Genomic DNA, 22188 nt, shown 5'->3' with positions numbered 1-22188 from the left:
AATATGACCACATTTTTCCATCAATACAAATTGTGTATTCTTTAATGTCACATAGAAGACTATAAATAGCATTTTTCGTCAATGATCAAAATTGCAAAGCTGAAATCATTCATTTCAAGCTGTGCAAGCTTCATCGTGAATTGGCCTACCCTTCTGTCCAGAGACAGTTATTACATTGCATGGGCCTTAGAAAATTTACAATTTCTCACAGTTCATTAGGCAAATATGTATTTTTATTTGGTTACATTTTATTTAACTTGGATATGTTTAATACAGATCTTTAATTTTGGACTTCGCTACATGTCTTTTTTTTTTTATATCTTATGCAGAGGTAAACCTAATGTTCCACTTCCTTATGCAAAGTGCTGAGAAGATGACTCTAAGACTCACATGATCTCTTTCCGTGTTTTCTTTTAATTTGTGTAATTATCTATACATCTTAAAAACATATTTATGAACATCATTGTATTACTTACAAATTGGATAATTTTAGATTACATAGACATAACATTGTGTGTTAATTAAGATACGCATAACGTTGTGTAATGTTTCAGTTTGTCTTTGCTTTCAGTATACTTTTTTCACATTAAACATAATATTTTAGTTTACGTGATTTACTTCACACTTTATCTTACCTCATTTCTTACTATATTAAGTGTAAAATTTCCAGTGCTTTGACGTCTGAAATCACTGCATTGTACTGTCAGTGAATATGAAGGGGTTGAATCATAATCAAGGTGCGTTCCTCCTGTTAGATAAATGCCATACTCTACAAATAAAGAAAGCAACTGTTTTACAATGACAAACTTAATACATACATTTGAGAGCTGATCTAATGACAAAGAATATATGTAAAGCTTTGGTGCCACATGTGGAGCAGGATCTGCTTACCCTTCTAGTGCACTTGATATCAATCATAGTTTAAGTGGTTCTCGTTTATTTTTCTATGTAGTTTTCTGTGTATTATTGATTGTTTGTTCGGTTTTTTTTAGTTTTTTTTACTCATGGCGTTGTCAGTTTATTTTTGAATTATGAATTTTAAAGTCCCTCTGGTCAATCAAAAGACAAGGAAGTAGAGCTATTCATGAGGGAGACAAATTTTGTTAATTTAAAACAATTCTTTACATTCAATATTCATTAGCAGAAAAAATGATGATTACATACAATTATCATTATATCTATAATAATAAAAGAAGAGACGTCACCATAATCAGCGTCATTCAATGTAAAAATGAAACAAAAAAATCATAATATACGTTGTAAATCCTCTTACCTATGTTTGTTGGTTGAATCAAAGTCACTTCAAATAATGAGCTGTTTTGGCTCAGAATACATGTTATGTTATCTACCTCGATATCCGTCACATTCAGTGTGTGTAATAATGTATTTGTGTTCACGTCCTCCAACAAACTTACAGAATCTGGTAGGCTATTGATAACTGGTGCCTGAAATAAGATCAAATGGACATTAAATATTGGTAATAAAAAATAGAGATCGGAAGTAAGTATACCTACCTCTGTTTGGTAAAATAAAACTCTAATTGATGCATTATATTAGAAAGATATTGAGACTGAGAAAATTCAAAAACGCAGGTTCTGTAGTAATGTAAATTTCTACAAATAAATATATCATCTCTTCAAATAAATAACTATGCAAACAGCTATGATTAGTTTGAGGAAAGAAAAAGCAACCTGTATTCATCTTATAAAATTCGTTGTTTATTTAAAGTGTATAGCCTTTGTAAAATATCTTCTGAAAAGCATGATGTTGTTTTCATACTTTATTCAATGCAGCTAACAGAAACATACCATGTTTTTAATTAAATGTACTGTAAAATTTCCCGTACCATTACGCCTTACATCGCTACACTCTACAACCATCATGTATAACGGGATCGTGTCATAATCAAGATTCGTTCCACCTTTTAGATAGATGCCATATGCTACAAAATTGTAATCGAAAGTATAGAGCTTGTATAGAATATCTACCATATAATTCTCATTCACAATATTGTGTAAATAAAAGTATACTTTTCCGTTATTCCTTCATTTTGGACAGTCTTAAAATATAGTGTATTATCAAACTATAGGAATTGGGAATATAAATGATAAAAAAAAAACACTTTTTAATATAATGTTAGATAAAATGGATGATAATTATAACGGTATCTTATCAATACGACATGATTATTGCCCCTGCTTTTAACAGATCGACAAATTAAAACTGCAAAGTTAAAGTGCTAAAACAAGGAATTTCTGGAGACCAACAACTTGTGCATTGTGCTTAACAGTAAAGCAAAAATATACTTTGTTTATTATCATAAATAGAATCGAAAGGCATTACAACCCTACACATTACCAAAACAAGCATACTGCATTCAGAACTCTGTATTTACACTATATATAGCTAGCGACTGGACTAGCAAAATTAGCATTCTAGTTATGTATAGTCTGTGCAATTATAAAGTTTACAAATAAATGAATATCCGTTAAAGTGATATTTGTCAACGTCTAGTTCTGTTAGATTAGATTTCGCCTCTGCAATGTATCACGAATATAAGTGCTTTTAATTTTGAAAAAAGCAAATGCAGTTTGACGTATTGGAAATGATTTAACTGGTGAATTATTCATGCTGATTGTTAAGGTGCATCTAAACAAATTGTCAATAAGTATTAAGAATATCATTATTAAACAATACATAAAAGTACATCCTACCTATATTTGATGGTGGAATTAAAGTAACTTCAAATATAGAGCTGTTTGAGGTTAGTACACATGTAATATTGTCTCCCTCCATATCCGTCACATTCAATGTATGTAATAATGTATTCGTGTTCACGTCCTCCAACAAATTTATAGAAACTGGTAGACTGTTGATAACAGGTGCCTGAATTAGTTTAAATCAACAAAAAAATATTGGAAATTAAAAGGTATAGATCGAAAGGAAGTATATCTACCTCTATTTCACGGCTGGTAATCTACACACGCAGAACATTTGGTTCTGCAATGAAAACCGTGAGAGGATTTTCCGGTTGTGCTTGAGTGGAGTAATTGCCACCGCTTCAAAAGGTATGTACATTTCTAAATCGCAATTTTCTTATTCGACTGATTAAAATATTGAAAATCGGAGAATGCTATGCTGTGGTGAATACTTTAACGAAGAGATACATGTATCATTTACTGTTGTACATGGAGTTGAACTCCTACAAAATCAGTTGCCCCACGAGAATTTGCCTAAAAAAGTGACATTTAAATTTTAAAATGGAACTCATTACAGACTCTCAAGTTTAAATTTACTTTTTATTCGGTCAATGGGTATGAATGTCGTTTTGGGCGGCGTGTACGCTGTCCGGTGTTGATCGACATCTTAATAAATATGAAAACCTCATATTTTCATTATGACATGCGTGAGGGGATCGGTTCTGATTGAGGACATCGTGAATGCGTGAGGGGACGTGAAATCATAATATTATATCCAAACTATGAGTATTTGAAAGTTGCCTTAATGTGGTCAGATTGTTCATGACAAAACACATTTGTGTGCATAAACCAAGATTATTAGATAAAATTCTGAAATAACAATAAATGACCATGTTTTCTATTTATGAATAAAACCTAACCAATTAATTTCAAATATGTGTCCAAATTCGTGGATTTGGGCAAAAAATCGGTATAGTTTACTACCACAATTTGATATTAATTAATATTGTAATTTACATCGTTATTGATAAATGTTATATCAGTATTGCAAATCTAATCCTGAATTCTGTCTATCCTATTTGGGGGATATTGTTTAAGAAATTCATATATTACTTCACTTTGTGCGTTTATGGTTTTTGCTAACTCGGCTGTGAATTTTTATGTGCTGGTTTAGGTAATTTTATGTATCCGTTTTTATTGTGTAGTTAGTCACCACTTCGAATTTATCATGTATATCTATTATATAGTCATTTTATAAAACATCACTGGTTGCAAAATTATGAATTATTCGAAATAACAAGGATGTTCTTATTCCAGGCAGAAACCCTAGCCGTAGTAGACACAACTTTTTGGAACTTTTGCTCCTCAATGAACTTGTCTTGGCTTTCAAACTTTTTTCATCTGAGCGTCACTGGTAAGCCTTGTGTTGACGAAAGACGCGTCTGACGTATAAGTGTTTTTTAAACCTGGTACCTTTTGTAAGCTATAATTGGAGTGTTTCTCTGTTCTATATGTTCTATCATTTATTTGTATTGTAGTCCTGTCATGTAATGTTGTCTTTGACTGATATATTTACCATTGTCGTAGAAGCGGGAGGTTTGGCAAGCCACAAAACCGGGTTCATCTTACCATTTTTTTTCTTAAAATGTCCTGTTCCAAGTCCGGAAAATGGCCATTGTTAAATTGTAATTCGCTTCTGTGTGTGTTAAAGTTTAATTTTGTGTTGCTGACATTGTGTCGTAGTTTTCCTCTTATATTTGATGTGTTTCCCTCAGTTTTAGTTTGTAGTCCGAATTTGTTTTTTTCTCAATCAACTTATGAATTTCGACAACGGTTTACTACTGTTGCTTTTATTGGAGACATATTTGCAATTTATTGGTAAAACTGTTTATTCATATACAGAAAACTTTGTGATGTATTGTATAAATCAAAATATTCAACTAAATATCAAAATTTGTGTTTTCGCGATCCATTTTTTTTTTAAATACGTAATACTGGGCTGATATGAAATGTTTCCACTTTTATTTGTAGCTAGAAACAAATCGTTGACAAAATTTCCCACAATGTATTTCAAAATTCTATCTCATTAATTTTGTTTATGCACACAAATGTGTTTTTTTCATGAACAATCTGACCACATTAAGGCGTCCCCTCACGCATTCACGATGTCCTCAATCAGAACCGATCCCCTCACGCATGTCATAATTAAAATATGAGGTTTTCATATTTATTAAGATGTCGATCAACACCGGACAGCGTACATGCCACCAAAAACGACATTCATACCCATTGACCGAATAAAAAGTAAATTTAAACTTGCGGGTCTGTAATTAGAACCATTTTAAAATTTAAATGTCACTTTTATAGGCAAATTCTCGTGCGGCAACTGATTTTGTAGGAGTTTAACTCCACGTACAACAGTAAATGATACATGTATCTTTTTGTTCAAGTATTCACCACAGCATAGCATTCTCCGATTTTCAATATTTTGATCAGACGAATAAGAAAATTGCGATTTAGAAATATATATACCTTTCGAAGCGGTGACAATTACTCCACTCAAGCACAACCGGAAAATCCTCTCACGGTTTTCATTGCAGAACCAAATGTTCTGCGTGTGTAGATTACCAGCCGTGTTTTTGTGATAAAACGTCGTAAGATTTGAGTCTTTTAAATATTTTCTGTAGAACCTTCAAGTTTGATTTGAGGTAGAATATATACTGAAATTGTATTTTTGGTTATATGTTTTTTACACGAAACGTGTATTTATATTTGTCACCTTTTTAAATGCAGCTAACTATTTATACAATTCTAGATGACTAATTGTATTTAATTAAATTAGAAAATTAATGACCGATCAAGCAAACAAAAAAACGCAACTTCTGTAGTAATTAGATATAAGAAGGTATGGTATGAGTGCAAATGAGACAACTCTCCATTCAAGTTACAATTAATAAAAGTAAACCATTCTAGGTCAAGGTAATGTATTTTTACATATTGTTTTTTAAACACCAAATAAAAACATCATCTCTTCAAAAAACAATAAATATACCAACTGCCATGATGTGCGTAATAAGAAGAAGCAATCTGTATGCATCAAAACAAATCCACTATGTATTTTTAGTGTATCTCCCTTGTAAAATTGTCCAAAACGCAAGATTAATTTCTTCATTCTCTATTCAATACAGCTAACAGGAACATATAAAAAAAAAAAAGACGTTGTGGTATGATTGCCAATGATTCAACTCTCCACAAGAAACCAAAATGACACAGAAATTAACAACTATAGGTCACCGTACATACCATGTTTCTAATCAAATTTATTGTAAAATTTCCCGTATCATTACGCCTCACATCGCTACACTCTACAGCCATCGTGTATAACGGGATCGTGTCATAATCCAGATTTGTTCCACCTTTTAGGTATATCCCATAAGCTACAAAATTGTAATCGAAAGTATTGAACATGTAAATGTATAGATTATTTTTCATATAGTACTCATTCACATTCTTGTGTAAATAATAGTTTTTTATGACTTCATTTAGAGTTGGAAAATAAAAGTGCTTTCCTATGTCTTTTATGATAAATCACACTTTATAGATATAATGCAAGATGAAATGAATGATAATTATAACGGGACCATACGATATTATTATTACATCTGCTTTTATAAAAGCGACCACATGTAACTGCGATGTTTACAAGGAACTATCGGTTAGAAATCAGGTAGGCAACTTTGACACATTTTCTTATCCCAGACCATCCACTCAGGCATTGTGCTTAGCAGCAAAGCAGTAAATATTATTTTGTTTATAAAAAAATCGACCAACATAACATCACTTCCCACAACCTAACCAATCATACTGCACCGAGAACCATATATCGAGACTACCAAATCGACTGACAAAGATAGCGTTAGAATCATATATTGTCTGATAGGAGTAAGAGTGACAACTGTCAGCACTTAGTTCAGTTAATTACTTTTTTGCTCAAGCAATGCATCACGAATATAACTAAAAGAATTATAATATTAAAGATGCTTATTAGTCGTCTTTCTTGTTTAATTGCAGTCAACAACATAAAAATGAGTGTTAAAGCACATAGAAGTATTATTTTTAAACCAAACATTAAAAGTAAATCCTACCTGTAATTGATGGTGAAATCAAAGTTACTTCAAACAATGAGCTGTTCGAGTTTAGTGCACATGTTATATTGTCAAACTCACTATCCGTCACATTCAGTGTATGTAATAATGTTTTCGTGTTCACGTCCTCAAACAAACTTACAGAATCTGGTAGGTTATTGATAACAGGTGCCTGAAATTAACGATCAAATAGCTATTATGAACGAAATTTTCCCACAAACTTTTTCAAATAATTATAAATGAATAATGAATAAATTGTTCCACATAAACGGTATATTTGTACATTAGATTTCGTGATGGTTTTTTTTTTGTTTTGGGGAATTTCATCATTATCAAGTTCTTTGTGTTTTTATAGCTTTCCTGATGAAGAGTGATCATTTATTTCATAAAAAACGTAGAACGTTAATATTTTCAATAAAAGAATGTAAGCAAGAAGATAATTAATTGTTTTCTTCTACTTGGGAAGCATAGACAATATTTAAAGAATACTAGTACTTGATACTTTACAAAACTGATAAAAGAATAAACCTTATTTTTTTTAAGTTATCTTGCTCTTCATATCCATATATTATGCAGAAACTTACTGAATTTCTTATTAAGTTAATTGTAAAATGTCCAGTATCATTCCGCCGTGCATCGCTACATTCTATTGTCAGCGAGTATAATGGGGTCATGTCATAATCAAGGTTTGCTCCACCTTTTAGATAGATCCCATAATCTACAAAAATGATGCAAGAAAACATGACTGTTTAATGCCAATCAGCAACCGTAACGTGCTATTCTGAATGCGATTGAATTCATATGATAATGTGGCGGCACACGACGGAAAACATAAAGCGGAAATTGATATCTTATAAGGAAAAACACATGGTGAAAACATGAAAGCCATCGGGTTATATTTTTGTCTGATCCATTACAGACCAGTCTTCAACAGTCTCTATGACATGTTTGCAATTCCGCTGAGTGCAAAAGCTGTCATCTTAATTTTTGAGTGTAGGTCAAAATGAAGTTAATAACTTGTTTGGTATTGGATCCCTGATATTAGTCCTAAAAAAATTGGTCTCTAGCACCACTGTTGAAAAAGTTATGCACCATTTTTTACTGATTTCAACAGAGGATTTTGCTCATTTGTTCAATATGGTTACTTAAAATCGACCGAAAATACATCCTGGACTTAACCTAACAAGGTTACTGCATCGAAAGACCAACACCAAGACTATCGAATTTGCTTACATAGAGAAAGTAGTATATGTTTATAGTCTGCTCTATCATCAGGTATACAAAAACGTATTTGTTTCAATTCGCTTTTTCTTTTTGACTTCATAACTATCATTCTGAGTAAAATGTTTCAACACTTAGTTCCGTAAGATTATTTTTCGCTCATGCAATGCACCAATAACATCGCTTTCTGTGATTTGAAAGAACAAATTAGATTTGATGTAATAAAAAGGATATCAAATGGTGAATTCTTCATGCTGATCTGTGCAAAGAAATAAAATGTCAATAAGCATAAAGCATGACCACCGTTTACCAGTGCTCTTTAACTTTGTATTTCTTTTGGCTTTCGCATTTTTTGCATCTGCGCGTCTCTAGTTATTCTTGTGTGGACGAAACGCGTTTCTGGCGTATTTAATTATCAACCTGTAACCTTTAGTTAGCTATTATTCGTGTGTTTCTCAGTCCTATGTGTTCTCCAATGTATGTGTATAATGGTCTTGTCATGCATTGCTGTCATTTTAATGTTATATCTAACTTTGGCATAAAAACTGGAGGTTTGGCACCCACAAAACCGGGTTTAACCCACCATTTTTGTCTTAAAATGTCCTGTATCAAGTCAGGAAAATTGCCATTGTTAAGTTGTAGTTCGTTTCTTTGTGTTTTACATTTTAATGTTGTGTTTCTGTTGTGTCGTAGTTCTCCTCTTATATTTGATGCGTTTCCCTCAGTTTTAGTTTGTTACCCGAATTTGTTTTTTTTTTCTCAATCTAATTATGAATTTCGAACCGCGGTATACTACTGTTGCCTTTATTTAAGCAAACAATAAAAAATGATCTCACCTATATTTGATGGTGGAATCAAGGACACTTCAAATAATGAGCTGTTCGGGTTCAGTGCACATGTTTTATTGTCTCTCTCTATATCCGTCACATTCAGTGTATGTAATAATGTATTCGTGTTCACATCCTCCAACAAACTTACAGAATCTGGTAGGTTATTGATAACAGGTGCCTGAAATAAGCGATCAAAAATATGTCAACAACCTAATTACCGAAATTGATTTGAGTACATTATCCAAAAATACCTTCCAAGAATTGTGCAAAGACGACATTATAGACAACTTTTTAAGTTTTCAAGTGACTTCAAATCCTGTACATATTAAGATATATTTTCTTTTTCAAAAAGAAAAAAGAAAAGGCCCTTTCGTATACAACATTGAGCATTTTTGGGGTTTGTCCCTACTGTTGAGTTAAAGCTTTTCTCATTAAAAGCAATCACATATTCAAACGAACGTAGCAAGTAGTTTTTATATTTCTAATAAAGATTATGTCTAGCACCTACAAATCAACATGACGAATTCACCATTCGATGTACCCACCTTTTCTTGAAAGTATTGAAATAAAATGATAATGCTCTAAAACGTTTTGTTTAACACTTTCGTTCAGGCTGTATGTGTATATTTTTGATAATTCAAACAGAATGTACACTACAAAATATTTTAAAGATAACCTCAATCTCTATATTCATTCATAAGGTATAAATAAAGGCAACAGTAGTATACCGCTGTTCAAACTCATAAATCCATGGAAAAAACATAATCGGGGTAACAAACTAAAACTGAGGGAAACGCATAAATATAAGAGGAGAACAACGACACAACACTACAATGTAACTAACACACACAGAAACTGACCAAGCATCAGACAAAATCCCACGAGAATAACAAATATAACATCAAAACCAAATACATGAATTTGAGATAGACAAGTACCGTGACACGTCTTATCGCAATGTCAATTTACACTCAAAAATAAGAGAAAACAAACGACGCAACGTTAAATTGTAACACACACAGAAACGAACTATAATATAACAATGGCCATATTCCTGACTTGGTACAGGACATTTTTAAGGGAAAAAATGGTGGGTTGAACCTGGTTATAAACATAGTATAAACTTACTGAATTTCTTTTCAAATTAACTGTATAATTTCCTGTATCATTTCGTCTTCCGTCCCTACATTCTACTGTCATGGAGTAAGAATTAATTATGTCATAATCAAGATTTGTTCCACCTTTTAAATAGATCCCATATTCTACAAAATTTAAAAAAGATATTGAACATGTTAATTTTCTGTCGACATATTCTTTTATTCCTAGACATCTTTGAATATCCAGCGGTATCCACTCTTTTTTACACTGCCGCACAATTATTACTTCAGGTATAAGTTCACTTATAGAATTACAAATGTAATATAATATAAGATAAATTGGACTTGTAACTTTGTAAGTATCGACAGACCACACAACCCAAGACCTTACCTTACCAAGGTCATTGCTACCAAATATGATCATATAAATTGTTTATAATCTGCACAATTATCCTGTATAAAAACTGCATAGGTTTCAATCGGCTTTCATCTTTTTATTTCATTAAACAAATTCTGTGGGAAATGATTCAGCGCCTAGTTCCATAAGATTACGTTCTCCGCTGAAACTCATCGATAATATTACATTATGTAATAGAAAAATTAAATAGTATTTGATTTCTTTGTGTTAATTATGTATGTGCAACATAATAAAATGTCAATAAGGGAAAGCAAATATCAGTGTTTGACACTAAATAGAAAAACAATCTAACCTATATTTGATGGTGGAATTAAAATCACTTCGAATAATGAGCTGTTTTGGCTCAGTAAACATGTTATATTGTCTCCCTTGATATCCGTCACATTCAGTGTATGTAATAATGTATTCGTGTTCACGTCCTCCGACAAACTTACAGAATCTGGCAGGCTATTGATAACAGGTGCCTGAAATTTGAGATTTTAAATATTTATTAGCAGTTTTATCGCCGACTTTGAATTGAATAATAAAACACTACATTATATCTTTGTTTCTTTTTTTTGTCTTTCAATTGCACAAGATCCGCACTTACGGTATAGTTCAACCGCTTGTAAATCTTTTTGTGACTCAAATTTCCTGTTATTATTGAGGATAAGTATTTGAAATCATTTGTTATGCAGATTAAGATACACTTTTTTTAATATGTTCTCTTTACAAAAAAGATTGAAGCTAATTGATAAAACGTTAATCATTGTTGGGTTTTTTTCTAGTTATATCTTATTTTTATATAGCTCTGTATACATTGTCGTACCTGTTGGATTTAAGATATTTTCATGTATTTCGATAAAATATTATACAACGAAAGTAAGACGTTTACTGTTTAATTTGAGCAAAAAGTGTATATGCAAATTTGAACGTACACGTATTTTCCTAATGCTTGGGTAGTACATATATAGTATTGAAAGAAATAATGTATGCCACAAAACGTTATTTATACTTTTTAATCGTCAACTTCTTACAATACACGAAACTGTACAGAAATTATAACAGAACATACACTGCAACTTTTTGTAACGTAATCTTGACTTTCTATTCATTTAATATTAACAGACTTACTGAATTTCTTATCAAATTAACTGTAAAATGTCCAGTATCGTTTCGTCTTGCATCGCTACATTCTACTGTCATCGAGTATAATGGGGTCATATCATAATCAAGATTTGTTCCACCTTTTAGATAGATCCCATATTCTACAAAATTGTAGACGTATATATTGAGCACTATCGTTTTTGAAATATATCCATATATTTGATAAACGTGTTAGCAATTATGAAATTAAAGAACTGTTCAACGTCTAGTTACATTTATAAAAGAGGAACAAAAGATACCAAAGGGACAGTCAAATTCATAAATCTAAAATAAACTGACAACGCGATGGCTAAAAATGAAAAAGACAAACAGACAAACAATAGTACACATGACACAACATAGAAAACTAAAAAATAAAAAACACGAACCCCACCAAAAGCTAGGGGTGATCTCAGGTGTTCCAGAAGGGTAAGCAGATCTTGCTCCACATGTGGCATAATATGCTATATTAGAAAGATCATATACATTGATGATATTCCTAGCAATTTTGAGGAATGCAAAAAAGCATGGTTTAATCAACATCCACCTTTTTTTACTCGATTAAACTCATTCTATCTCGTCACTTTCCCTACTTCAATGCGTCATTAGTATCACTTGTTCTGATTAGAAAGACAAATTATATTTGATATACAATGAAGTATATAAAATAGCAAATTTTCAATGTTCGTTGGTAAAGTGCAACTTGAGAAAATGACAATATACTAAAAGATTAACAAACAATAAAATTACATCTAACCTGTATTTGACGGTGGAATTAAAGTAACCTCAAATATAGTACTGTTTGGGTACAGTTTACATGTTATGTTATCTCCCTCCATATCCGTCACATTCAGTGTGTGTAATAATGTATTTGTGTTTACGTCTTCCAACAAACTTACAGAATCTGGCAGACTATTGAGAACTGGTGCCTGAAATTTCGTTTAAAATATATATCATAATATATTTTACCGCCGACTTTAAATTGAATAAAATCATTACGTTAGATCTTTGTTAATGTTCCTCAACTGCACAGGGTCGACACTTAAGACATAGATCAACCGCTTGAGGATCTTTTTGTGACTCAATTGTTCTGTTATCTTTTAGGTTATTAATAATAAGTATTGGAAATAATTTTTAATGCATATCAAAATACATGTTTTTAACATTTTCTCTTTACAAAATAGGTTGAAGCTAATAAAGGTAGATAGGGTGTCTTCCTCCATCTTGGATTTTGAAATGCAAGAAAACAACGGTGTAGATCTTTGATAGAGTGTGAAAATTTTGAGAGTAGTAGGTAATACATGTGTAAGAATTTTCATTTCAATATAGAAAATGAGATGTATTTATGGTTCTATTTTACAAAAACACAGAAACTTTAGTTTGATTCAATTTTTTTCAAACTTTCCCACAAAAGGGGAGGCAACTCAAATACAAGGGCAGATAATTCAGACTCAGGTACTTTTACAATAAAATATGTTAGGAATGTCACTATTTTATTATTTAGCATAAAAACGGGTCTGGTGACCTCATTTTTACTTTTTCTTATCTGAAAGCATACTAATTAAAGCTATCTTCTCATATTTTATCCAAAAATTCTATTGTTCAGTTTTCGTTTTATGGCCGAAAATTTGGTTTTCCATGCATAATCTATACAAAATCTGTCAATTTTGATCAACTTGTAGCATAAAAATAAGTCCGATGACCCATTATTTTTATTTTTATTAATATTTTTATAAACTACATTTTGACAAATTATTTAAAAATTTTATGGATTATAATTTAGACACCCCATCTACTAAAATACGACGTTAGTGTGTGGGTTTTTTATTTCATGTAGCTTATATAGCTCATGTAGTTTGATCAAATATTACACAACGAACATAACACGTTTAATATTTATTTACAGCAAAATGGGTATTGGAAAATTTGAGCTTACACGTATTCACCTCATGCTTCAGACTGAACAAAATTAATAACAGAAAATAAACTGCATATTTGTTTTGAAACGTCGTCGAGACCTTTAATTCATATATTATGTATAAACTTACTAAATTTTTTATCAAATTAACTGAAAAATGTCCAGTATCGTTTCTTCTTGCATCGCTACATTCTACAGTCATCGAGTATGAAGGGGTCATATCATAATCAAGATTTGTTCCACCTTTTAGATAGATCCCATATTCTGCAAAATTGTACACGTAGGTATTGAACTATGTCATGTTTTGTATGTACATCTAAATAAGTTAGTTAAGGTATTTTCACCAAACCACTAGCCATAATCAGCCCTAAATATGAACAGTCTAAAATTAAATGAATGTTGAACGTTCAACAACATTTATAATGTGCTATATCAAGTTGTTGTTAGTCTAAGCAATCTTTTGGATTACAACAATGCATGTTTCAATTAGAATCACCTTTTTGTACTTGATAAAACGTATTCTGTTCCGATAGATTACTTCATTAGTATCCCTTTTTTATTAGAATGAACAAATTATATTTGATATAAAAGGAAGTATATAAAATGACGAATTCACCATGTTCGTTGTTAAAGTGCGACTTAAAGACACAAAAGGCCAGTGAACGTAAAGAATCGTCACTGTTTCAAAAATAATTTAAAATTCATCTAACCTATATTTGATGGTGGAATCAAAGTTACTTCAAATAATGAACTGTTCGGGTTCAGTACACATGTTATGTAGTCTCCCTCTATATCTGTCACATTCAATGTATGTAATAATGTATTCGTGTTTATGTCCTCCAACAAACTTACAGAATCTGGTAGACTATTGATAACAGGTGCCTGAAATTGCGATCAAAATATAAATGGAATGATTATTTTAGCAACTTTATGAACGAATGAGAATTCAATTAACTGTCTAACAATAACAAACTTGGTGGATATAAAGTTGGAAGAACAACATTATAGCTATTGAGACACATTATTCTAATCCAAAACCTACCATTCTTTGCTTTATCTCTGTATGCATCAAACTTTATAGCGCATCAGCAAATTTGTATGTTAAACTGTGGGAGGTTCAGATGATTGTTTAACCATACTTAACCATAATTTTCTTCGGAACATTCCTGAACTATCAATGTACCATGTCAAAATAATGAAAGTTGTTTTCCATTCGTTTCGTTTGTTGATAAAATTTGATATTGTAAGTTTTAAATTGATTTCTTCTTGGATTTACCTTGGAGTTCGATATTTTTGTACTTTTCAGTAATCAACATTTGTAGTCGAAGGCTCAAATTGAGATAATCTACCGCCGATCTGGATTTTTTATTTTTATTTATTGACTTCCCGTTTTAGCTCATCTGACTTAGAGGGCAAAATGAGATTTTATTCATCACTGTACATCAGTTGTCCGTTGTTGTCGGTGTCGTTCGGCGTCCGTTAAGCTTAACAAAAATATAATCTTCTGAAACTACAGTGCTAAATAGAATCAAACTTGGCCAATATATTTTTTTTTATTTAAATAAGTTTAATTTAGTATAGAGTTTGTAATTTTTGTTTTAACACAAACCGACTGTATTTTTCCAGTTTTGTTTTTTGTGTGTTTCTGATTGTTTATATATTTGCCAGCTATTGGTTTGGTTTTTTTTTGGTTTTTTTATGCTTTTGGTTGTTTTTTGTTTTGTCCTTTGCTTCTATGACGAAATGACGATTTTAGTTGCTAAAATATGATAAAGTCCCTTTTATAAGTGTAAAAGAGAATAATTTTTATTTTACCTGATTTTGAATTATATTGACTGTAAGTTCACCATAAACAATGTCATCTCCGTCATCGCACTGTATAGTTACATTATATGTAGATACATTGTCATAATCAAAGGGAATACTGGAATTCGCTGTGTATACACCATGATCTACAGAATACTACACTATTTGATTTTTTTTTTCTTTTTAAAAAATGTTCCCATACAAAGTAACAGTATCAGTTTGTCATGTTGAATCTTCTTTTGTGTGACATATGAGCTGTTGAATGTTACTATAGGATGAAACGCGTTTTTAAAGGAATTTATTTGTGTATAAACCCGACCAATTCCCTCACAAACATATAAAAGTCCTAAAAACTTTTATGATATGTTTGTGAGTGACTTAGTCCAGTTTAAACACCAATAAATTCCATTAAAAATTCGTTTAATCCTTATAATTCTTTAAAATTGAAGATAGGGAATATATTTTCCACACTCGTTACCTCTATCACACGTAAATTGTATGTTTATATCATTGAATAGGCCTGGTGCATGAATATATTTGTTGGTTAACGCAAAAATATGTAATGAAATTTGCTATCTGATAAAAGGTAAACTGCAAAAACTCTTATTATCATTCAAACAAATGTTTGTGTCTATTATTTTATTACACGATTAACGTGCAGTTAAAATAGATTTGGTAACGTCGGTTTTATTATCGCCATCATCTTGTTTACATTGGTTACGAAAGAAGTTCGGTCAACGTCGTCTATCGAACAATAAACATCGTCAAGATCAACTACCAGAAGATATCTCGACCAATCATATCAACGTATTCCCTAATATGCAAATCATATAAGAATTATTACATAATAACAATAGTTTCTTCTTAAATTGAGTATATATGCTACTACAATAAAATTCATATACAGACAATTCCAAGAACAGTTTAATATTTAACTGAGCGTTATTAAATTGAAAATAGAAACGGCAGAATTATTCAATCAAAAATAAGTATTGTTTTAAAAGCCGAAAAAGTAGTATCGTAATAATTGAAATTAAAAATTATAGTGAAATGGTTTAAAAGTAATCCATTGCAAATTGAGTAAATATACTAATGAAGTGTTGCCAGAAAACCAGGTTCAATCCACTATTTTGTTTCTTTAGAAATGTCCTGTACCAAGTCAGGAATAGTTCGTTTCTGTGTGTGTTACATTTTAACGCTGTTTTTCCGTTGCGTCGTTTGTTTTCTCTTGTGTTTGAGTGTGAATTCACATTACTATAAGATGTGTCACGGTACTTTTCTATCCCAAATTCGAGTGTTTGGTATTGATGTTATATTTGTTATTCTCATCGGATTTTGTCTAATGCTTAGTCCGATTCTGTGTGTGTTACGTTTTAATGTTGTGTCGTTGTTCTCCTCTTACATTTAATGCGTTTCCCTCAGTTTAAGTTTGTTAAGATTTTGTTTTTTTGTCCTTGGATTTACGAGTTTTGAACAACGGTATACTATTGTTGCCTTTATTTACCTGTGGTCAAAACTATGGCTTTGACTTGAAATATAGATGATTCTCCAATATGCATGGAACAGGTAAGAGAGTCATTATACGAGTCGGTGGCATTTATCGCGAATAAGAGAGTATTACTTGTAATATCTTCAGATACTGAAATGGTACTTGGGAGATTTGCAATAACAGGAAGCTGAAAATATAGAATGTCTGATTCATAAATTATCGTCTGAATTTTCATGATATTATGAAATGCAAAGAATAGAGGGTTTTGTAGGAAAATATAACCATCAATTGTATGAAACTCCTTTCTTTTAGTTAGAATGGTATTTTCAATGTTGCTGAAATTAGCTATGAAAAGTTCTAGGTCACATAAAAAAGTAAAATAACAAAAATACTGAACTCCGAGGAAAATTCAAAACGGAAAGTTCCTAATCAAATGGCAAAATCAAGAAAGTTTTACAATGTTGTGTTTTATAAATATGTTATTCCATTAAGTGAAGATCTCCTAATGGAAAAAATGTTCTGCTATGAAACTATTAAAGAATGTGAAGTTTACAATTACTTGTGTTGTGAAATTTCGTTGTCAATTAAAAATCAACATTAAACTCAAGAAAAATAACTACATATGAAGCATACATGATCCCTTCATAATTCTTTAACTCAAAAACTCGTAAGTAATTAGTCAAGAAAGTTGAAATAACCAAATGTTATTTTGAATGCGACTATGACATCACTTCTTTAGCACAAAGTAAATTAAATTATATGCAATTCAGAAATTCGGGGAATCAAAAAGGTAATATTTAGATATATTTCAAATCGACGAAATTGAACGCTTATAATCAACGCGGATTTAGAGACTATATTTAAAGGAGGTTCTACTGATGAATTTAATGTATTACATGACTGTTGATTCGTTCGTTGTAAGTTCATAATCAAAATAGAATTTGATTCATGATATGAAAATTATTTTAGTGACTTGAATTACTTACCCGATTTTTTATTATAATTGTCTGTGTTCCAATATTAGACAAAGAGCAAGGGTCCTTCACTTCTATGTCAAGGTTGTACGTGTTTATAGGAGGTATACTTTTAATTCGAATTGCACCTACAACGTAAACGTGGTGGGAAAAAATATCAAATTAACAACATGTTAGGTTGAAATATTTCAGTGTGGTTGATATATTTCAGTGAGGTTGATAGTCATGCTTTAATAAAATAACTCTTATTTGTTTACTTGTTAATGGAATGTGGAAATGAAATATAAAACACTTTTCCACCATACTTTCTAAGTCATGAATTAAACTTCAATATGAGTTGTATAGACACAACATGTGCTTTATAATATACCCTTGATCAGGAACTCTCAAGTTCAACTGTTTTACAGCAAAAACTAAAGCGTGTTGAGACCATAAAACAAAGAGGATCTCAACAACAAGAACTTTATACGGTAAAATTTGAAAGTACTAGTTTAAATGTTAGCATCACTTTCCCTGGAAATTTACGGACAAGTATATCATACAATCGTGTATTTACCGAAGTAAAAGATGATATCAAGGGGCATTGATTTTACTTAATATCATTTGTATTTGGTCAAATGAATGGATGGTTTATTGGAAGGGAAATTAAATCAAAAGACACTCATTTACAGTCTGACTGTCTCTCTGGTATCATTCGTCCCTCTTTAATTTGGAATTAGTCTAAGGACTGTCGTGAACTTATTTTGCATCCGATCAAAATTCTCATTTTGATTTAAAGATAAATATGAATCATGAAAATAATCTTTTCCTTTGATTCTGGCTTGTGAAGGTTGTTTTGAGATTCTGGGGCATGCATTAGATATGTCGTATCCGTTCGTAACCATTACCTGTAGACGGATGTATCTCGAAATAATTCTGTCCATTGTTGTCTGTTGAATTTATAGTTAACGTTAAATTGTTTACGTCTTCCAAGTCATAATCAGATGTTGTGATGGTATTTACTGTATCCCCTACTGATACTTCGTCATTGTATAATGTGATATTTGTAAAACCAGTCACCATAGGAGCATTACCTAGAAAATAAGATTTTTTTTTATTTTTTTTTAAATCAATACGCTGCTACAAATTTTTGCAATTGGGGAAGATAATATACTGTTCACTAAAGAAAAGACTTTTGTATTAAAATTCAAGTGAAATGACATTTGTGGAGCAGAATCTGCTTACCCTTCCGGAGCACCTGAGATATTCCTAGTGTTTGGTGGGGTTCGTGTTGCTTATTCTTTAGTTGTCTATGTTGTATCATGTGCACTATTGTTTGTCTGTTTGTCCTTTTCATTTTTAGCCATCACGTTGTCAGTTTATTTTCGATTTAGTAGTTTGACTGTCCATCTGGTATCTTTCGCGTCTCTTTTACAACAAATGTTCCTTTAATGATCTTTTCAGTAATTTTAAATTCTGGTCAGTACAAGAGGATAGTCAGATATCATCAGATTGCGGAGGATGTCTCAATGTAAATAAATATACATAGACTTTGGTACATCATGCTAGGTTTTAGTAGAGTTGGTTAGTTGAATAAACATATGCTGTATGATTTACTCAATTAAACAAGTCATTGAATAAAAATTGTGCAAATTCCTAATTAAACAATGTCATCGAAAAAAAAAGATAAGCTCAGTCAATTCGTAACACGTACGTACTTGGTGTCAACCAAGTCTTTATTGCATAGGATCCATTGCCCATATTTGCAGATGACCAGTCAGTTGGTGTTGTCATTGTTGTTATAATGCCCGATAGTTTCAAAAAATTCCCTGTTACATTCACATGTGGCATGATATTGGCATCAGTGCTATGGCTGTAAAAGAAAATTATTAAAACATTTAACAGTAATGATCGATTCAAATTCTCGTAGACAGCTAATGCCAACAATCCGTAATAGGTCAAAGGTTACATACAGAAAGTGTGAGAGGGTTACATCAAATTAGGCGGAAGTAAGAATGACAATAAACCGAAAAGAATATTTCAAATAAACCTAGATTGCTTCTGTCAAGTATTAAAATTTTTACGGATGCATATATTATTGTAGCTAGCCTGATGATGCATTTTTTGGATATATAAGAAATTATAAAATAAAGAGTTGTGGTATGAATATCAAAGGGACAACAATGAAACACAGTTCAAATGATGTGGATTAAAGCATATAAAGATAACCGTTCGGCCTTCAACAATAAACAAATTTCATACCGTAGAGTTCCGTTTCTTGGATAAATAAGTATTATTTCTGAACATATGTTTGAGATAAAATCTTTTTTTTTTTTGGACAAACATTAATAGTAAAATGATACCTACAATCCAATGAAGTCGGCATAATTCGTTCTGATTCTTTCTCCGTTTGATATAATTTCATCTTCGTTATAACCGGGGTCTGTTTGATAAAAGGTAATTCAAATTGTATTACAGTCTATTTGTGCTATTGTCTTAAGAAGCTTATGGATATATATGTGTTCTAGCTGAATTTCAGCTATTTCAGTCATTTTGTGTTACTGTTTTATGACGCTAACAAATATCTCTGCGTTCTATCTGAAATAGTCTTACTATACATTGGCTTACTCAAGTGAATAAAATGATTGACTCTCATCTATAGCAGCTCATCTCTGAATATTGCGTTTATCAATTTGTTTGACGTGTTTAAGCTTTTGATGAGTTTACCATTTGATTACGGACTTTCCGTTTTGTATTTTCTTCGGATTTCGGTACTTTTGATTACTTTTCAACTTAAAAATGGATAATGATGGAAAAGTTATATTCAGTTAAAATACTCACTTAACGCATTCAGTGTGTTTGATCCGACTAAGGTATATAAGTCTCCGGAATCATGGTGCCATACTTGCGCAGTCAAGTTTCCAGTACTATTGGCAATAAATGTCCATTTATAGACAAATCCACAGCAGTCAAACTTGTACTGATCTTGAATTAATAAAACAGCAACACCTGAGGCAAAGATAGAAAAAGTAAATATTGATGATGAAAATGAATAGAATAGATTTTGATACAGAAAGATAATTGTAAGAAGTTTCGCGCACAGTAAAAAAATGTGCGCTTTTATTTGATCTTTTGTTTTTGACTGGGTTTAAATGGAGTCTAAAGAATGTCTAAATAAATGAAAGGATTATTCGAGAAGAAATACATATGACCTTCACCTATACATTTAGTTCTCTAAAGTTGATGTTTGTCTGTCGACATTAGACATACGCTAACTTTTTTCAATATCTTTTATTTCTTCGAAATTGAATACATTATCGATGGGTCGCGATGATTCGAACGTTGTTATCCTGCGTTTTATGTTTGCCCCTTCTCCAAATAGGTGTGGAAATATTATTTCCGATACAAATGTTATAAAATAATATTGGGTTCAAAACTTTCATCAATCAAAAATACAAAAAAGTACAGGTAAATCAGGTAAATTACAAAATTAACATACTAAAACTTATTTGTCAAAAAGACTATACTTTAATGTGCGGTATGGCTTTTACTCATTGTTATATACCATACGTTGACCTATAGTTGCAACTCGCCTTTATGTCTTTACAATGATAAGAATATACGAATAAAATATACTACCTGTTTCATTGCCCATATCATTTGCCAAAGCCGAAGGATCTGATTCTCCATACGTGCTGTTAGAGATACATGTATTTGTAGTAAGAATATCTACAATAAGAAAGAATAGAATAAACCATGTTCACTCGCATGATCAAAACCATGGGTACTATATGTGGAGTATGAACTAATACTTTTCCCAGAGCACAAAGTTCTGCGCGATATCAGCTGGGGTTCTAGAAACAGATACAGTAGCAAGGGAACATAGTAATGCATCCATATGTTTAAGATCAAACGAAACAATCTGGTTACCTCGACAGGGCAAGTATATTCTGCAATGCATGAATATCGCCACATGCAAATCACCTCAAACTCATTTAAATAATCACAATAGGGATGTGATACAATCGTTGCGGGTACAGATCTGACGACTATTCTGATATGCACAACTATAGAATGGTTAATAAATGTTTCATGTCGGTGCCTTCTATAGATCACTGTTCAAATGAAAATGTTTCCAAAGATAGTCCATCAATTATTTTGGAAATGCATACAATACTTCTTAATTATTTTAGTAAATGTAAGCATGTCAAATTTTTTAACACCATCTCATTATTCTTATTTTTCACAATCTGCAACTAATGTTTCTCTGCAACGTATTTTGAAAATGCATCCCGCACAATAAAATTAATGTACACTATTATTCATGTACTTTGTTGGAATTTCTGGAGGTTATGGAGAGGTATGGAATGTAAATCAAATATAAGCAACATAGCTTACCTGCTATTCGTATAAAAACTAATGTCAAATGTAATAATGTTACAGCCATGTTCGTGGTAAGATGGAATGGCGTTAAATGTACAATATGA

General features: G+C 31.4%; 2 protein-coding genes across 2 annotated transcripts in view; both read right to left on the bottom strand.

Annotated features, from left to right (window-relative positions):
- The window catches only part of LOC139525279 (protocadherin-15-like), a 9044-nt gene extending 7605 nt beyond the window's left edge, over positions 1 to 1439 (bottom strand). The window contains exons 1-2 of the mRNA XM_071320481.1: positions 1274 to 1439; positions 636 to 769 (exon numbers count right to left, since the gene is read on the bottom strand). The gene's annotated coding sequence lies outside the window, so the exon portion shown is untranslated. The remainder of the gene's footprint in view (positions 1 to 635; positions 770 to 1273) is intronic.
- LOC139524662 (cadherin-23-like) lies at positions 983 to 22188 on the bottom strand. Its single transcript, XM_071319640.1, has 22 exons — positions 22100 to 22188; positions 21341 to 21430; positions 20543 to 20710; positions 20069 to 20144; positions 19420 to 19574; positions 18610 to 18795; positions 17735 to 17850; positions 16764 to 16935; positions 15269 to 15405; positions 14164 to 14335; positions 13584 to 13717; positions 12293 to 12464; positions 11524 to 11657; positions 10703 to 10874; positions 10024 to 10157; positions 8902 to 9073; positions 7429 to 7562; positions 6845 to 7016; positions 6003 to 6136; positions 2715 to 2886; positions 1809 to 1942; positions 983 to 1445 (listed from the first exon to the last, which is right to left on the bottom strand). Exons 1-22 carry the CDS (start codon positions 22146 to 22148, stop codon positions 1221 to 1223), a joined length of 3210 nt encoding a protein of 1069 aa, XP_071175741.1. The 5' UTR covers positions 22149 to 22188; the 3' UTR covers positions 983 to 1220.

Source organism: Mytilus edulis, chromosome 5, assembly GCF_963676685.1.
Source record: "Mytilus edulis chromosome 5, xbMytEdul2.2, whole genome shotgun sequence".
In the NCBI taxonomy this organism is placed as follows: Eukaryota; Metazoa; Mollusca; class Bivalvia; order Mytilida; family Mytilidae; genus Mytilus; species Mytilus edulis.
The sequence above is the reverse complement of the archived record's forward strand: the minus strand, read 5'-3'. Positions and strand labels throughout refer to the sequence as shown.

Coding starts and splice junctions, on each gene's coding strand:
- LOC139524662 (XM_071319640.1), bottom strand. CDS start 22,148: ATGGCTGTAACATTATTACATTTGACATTAGTTTTTATACGAATAGCA. Junction 13,718..14,163: donor GATTCCACCATCAAATATAG/GTTAGATGAATT, acceptor ACAATTTTGCAG/AATATGGGATCTATCTAAAA. Junction 1,943..2,714: donor AATTCCACCATCAAATATAG/GTAGGATGTACT, acceptor ACAATTTTGTAG/CATATGGCATCTATCTAAAA.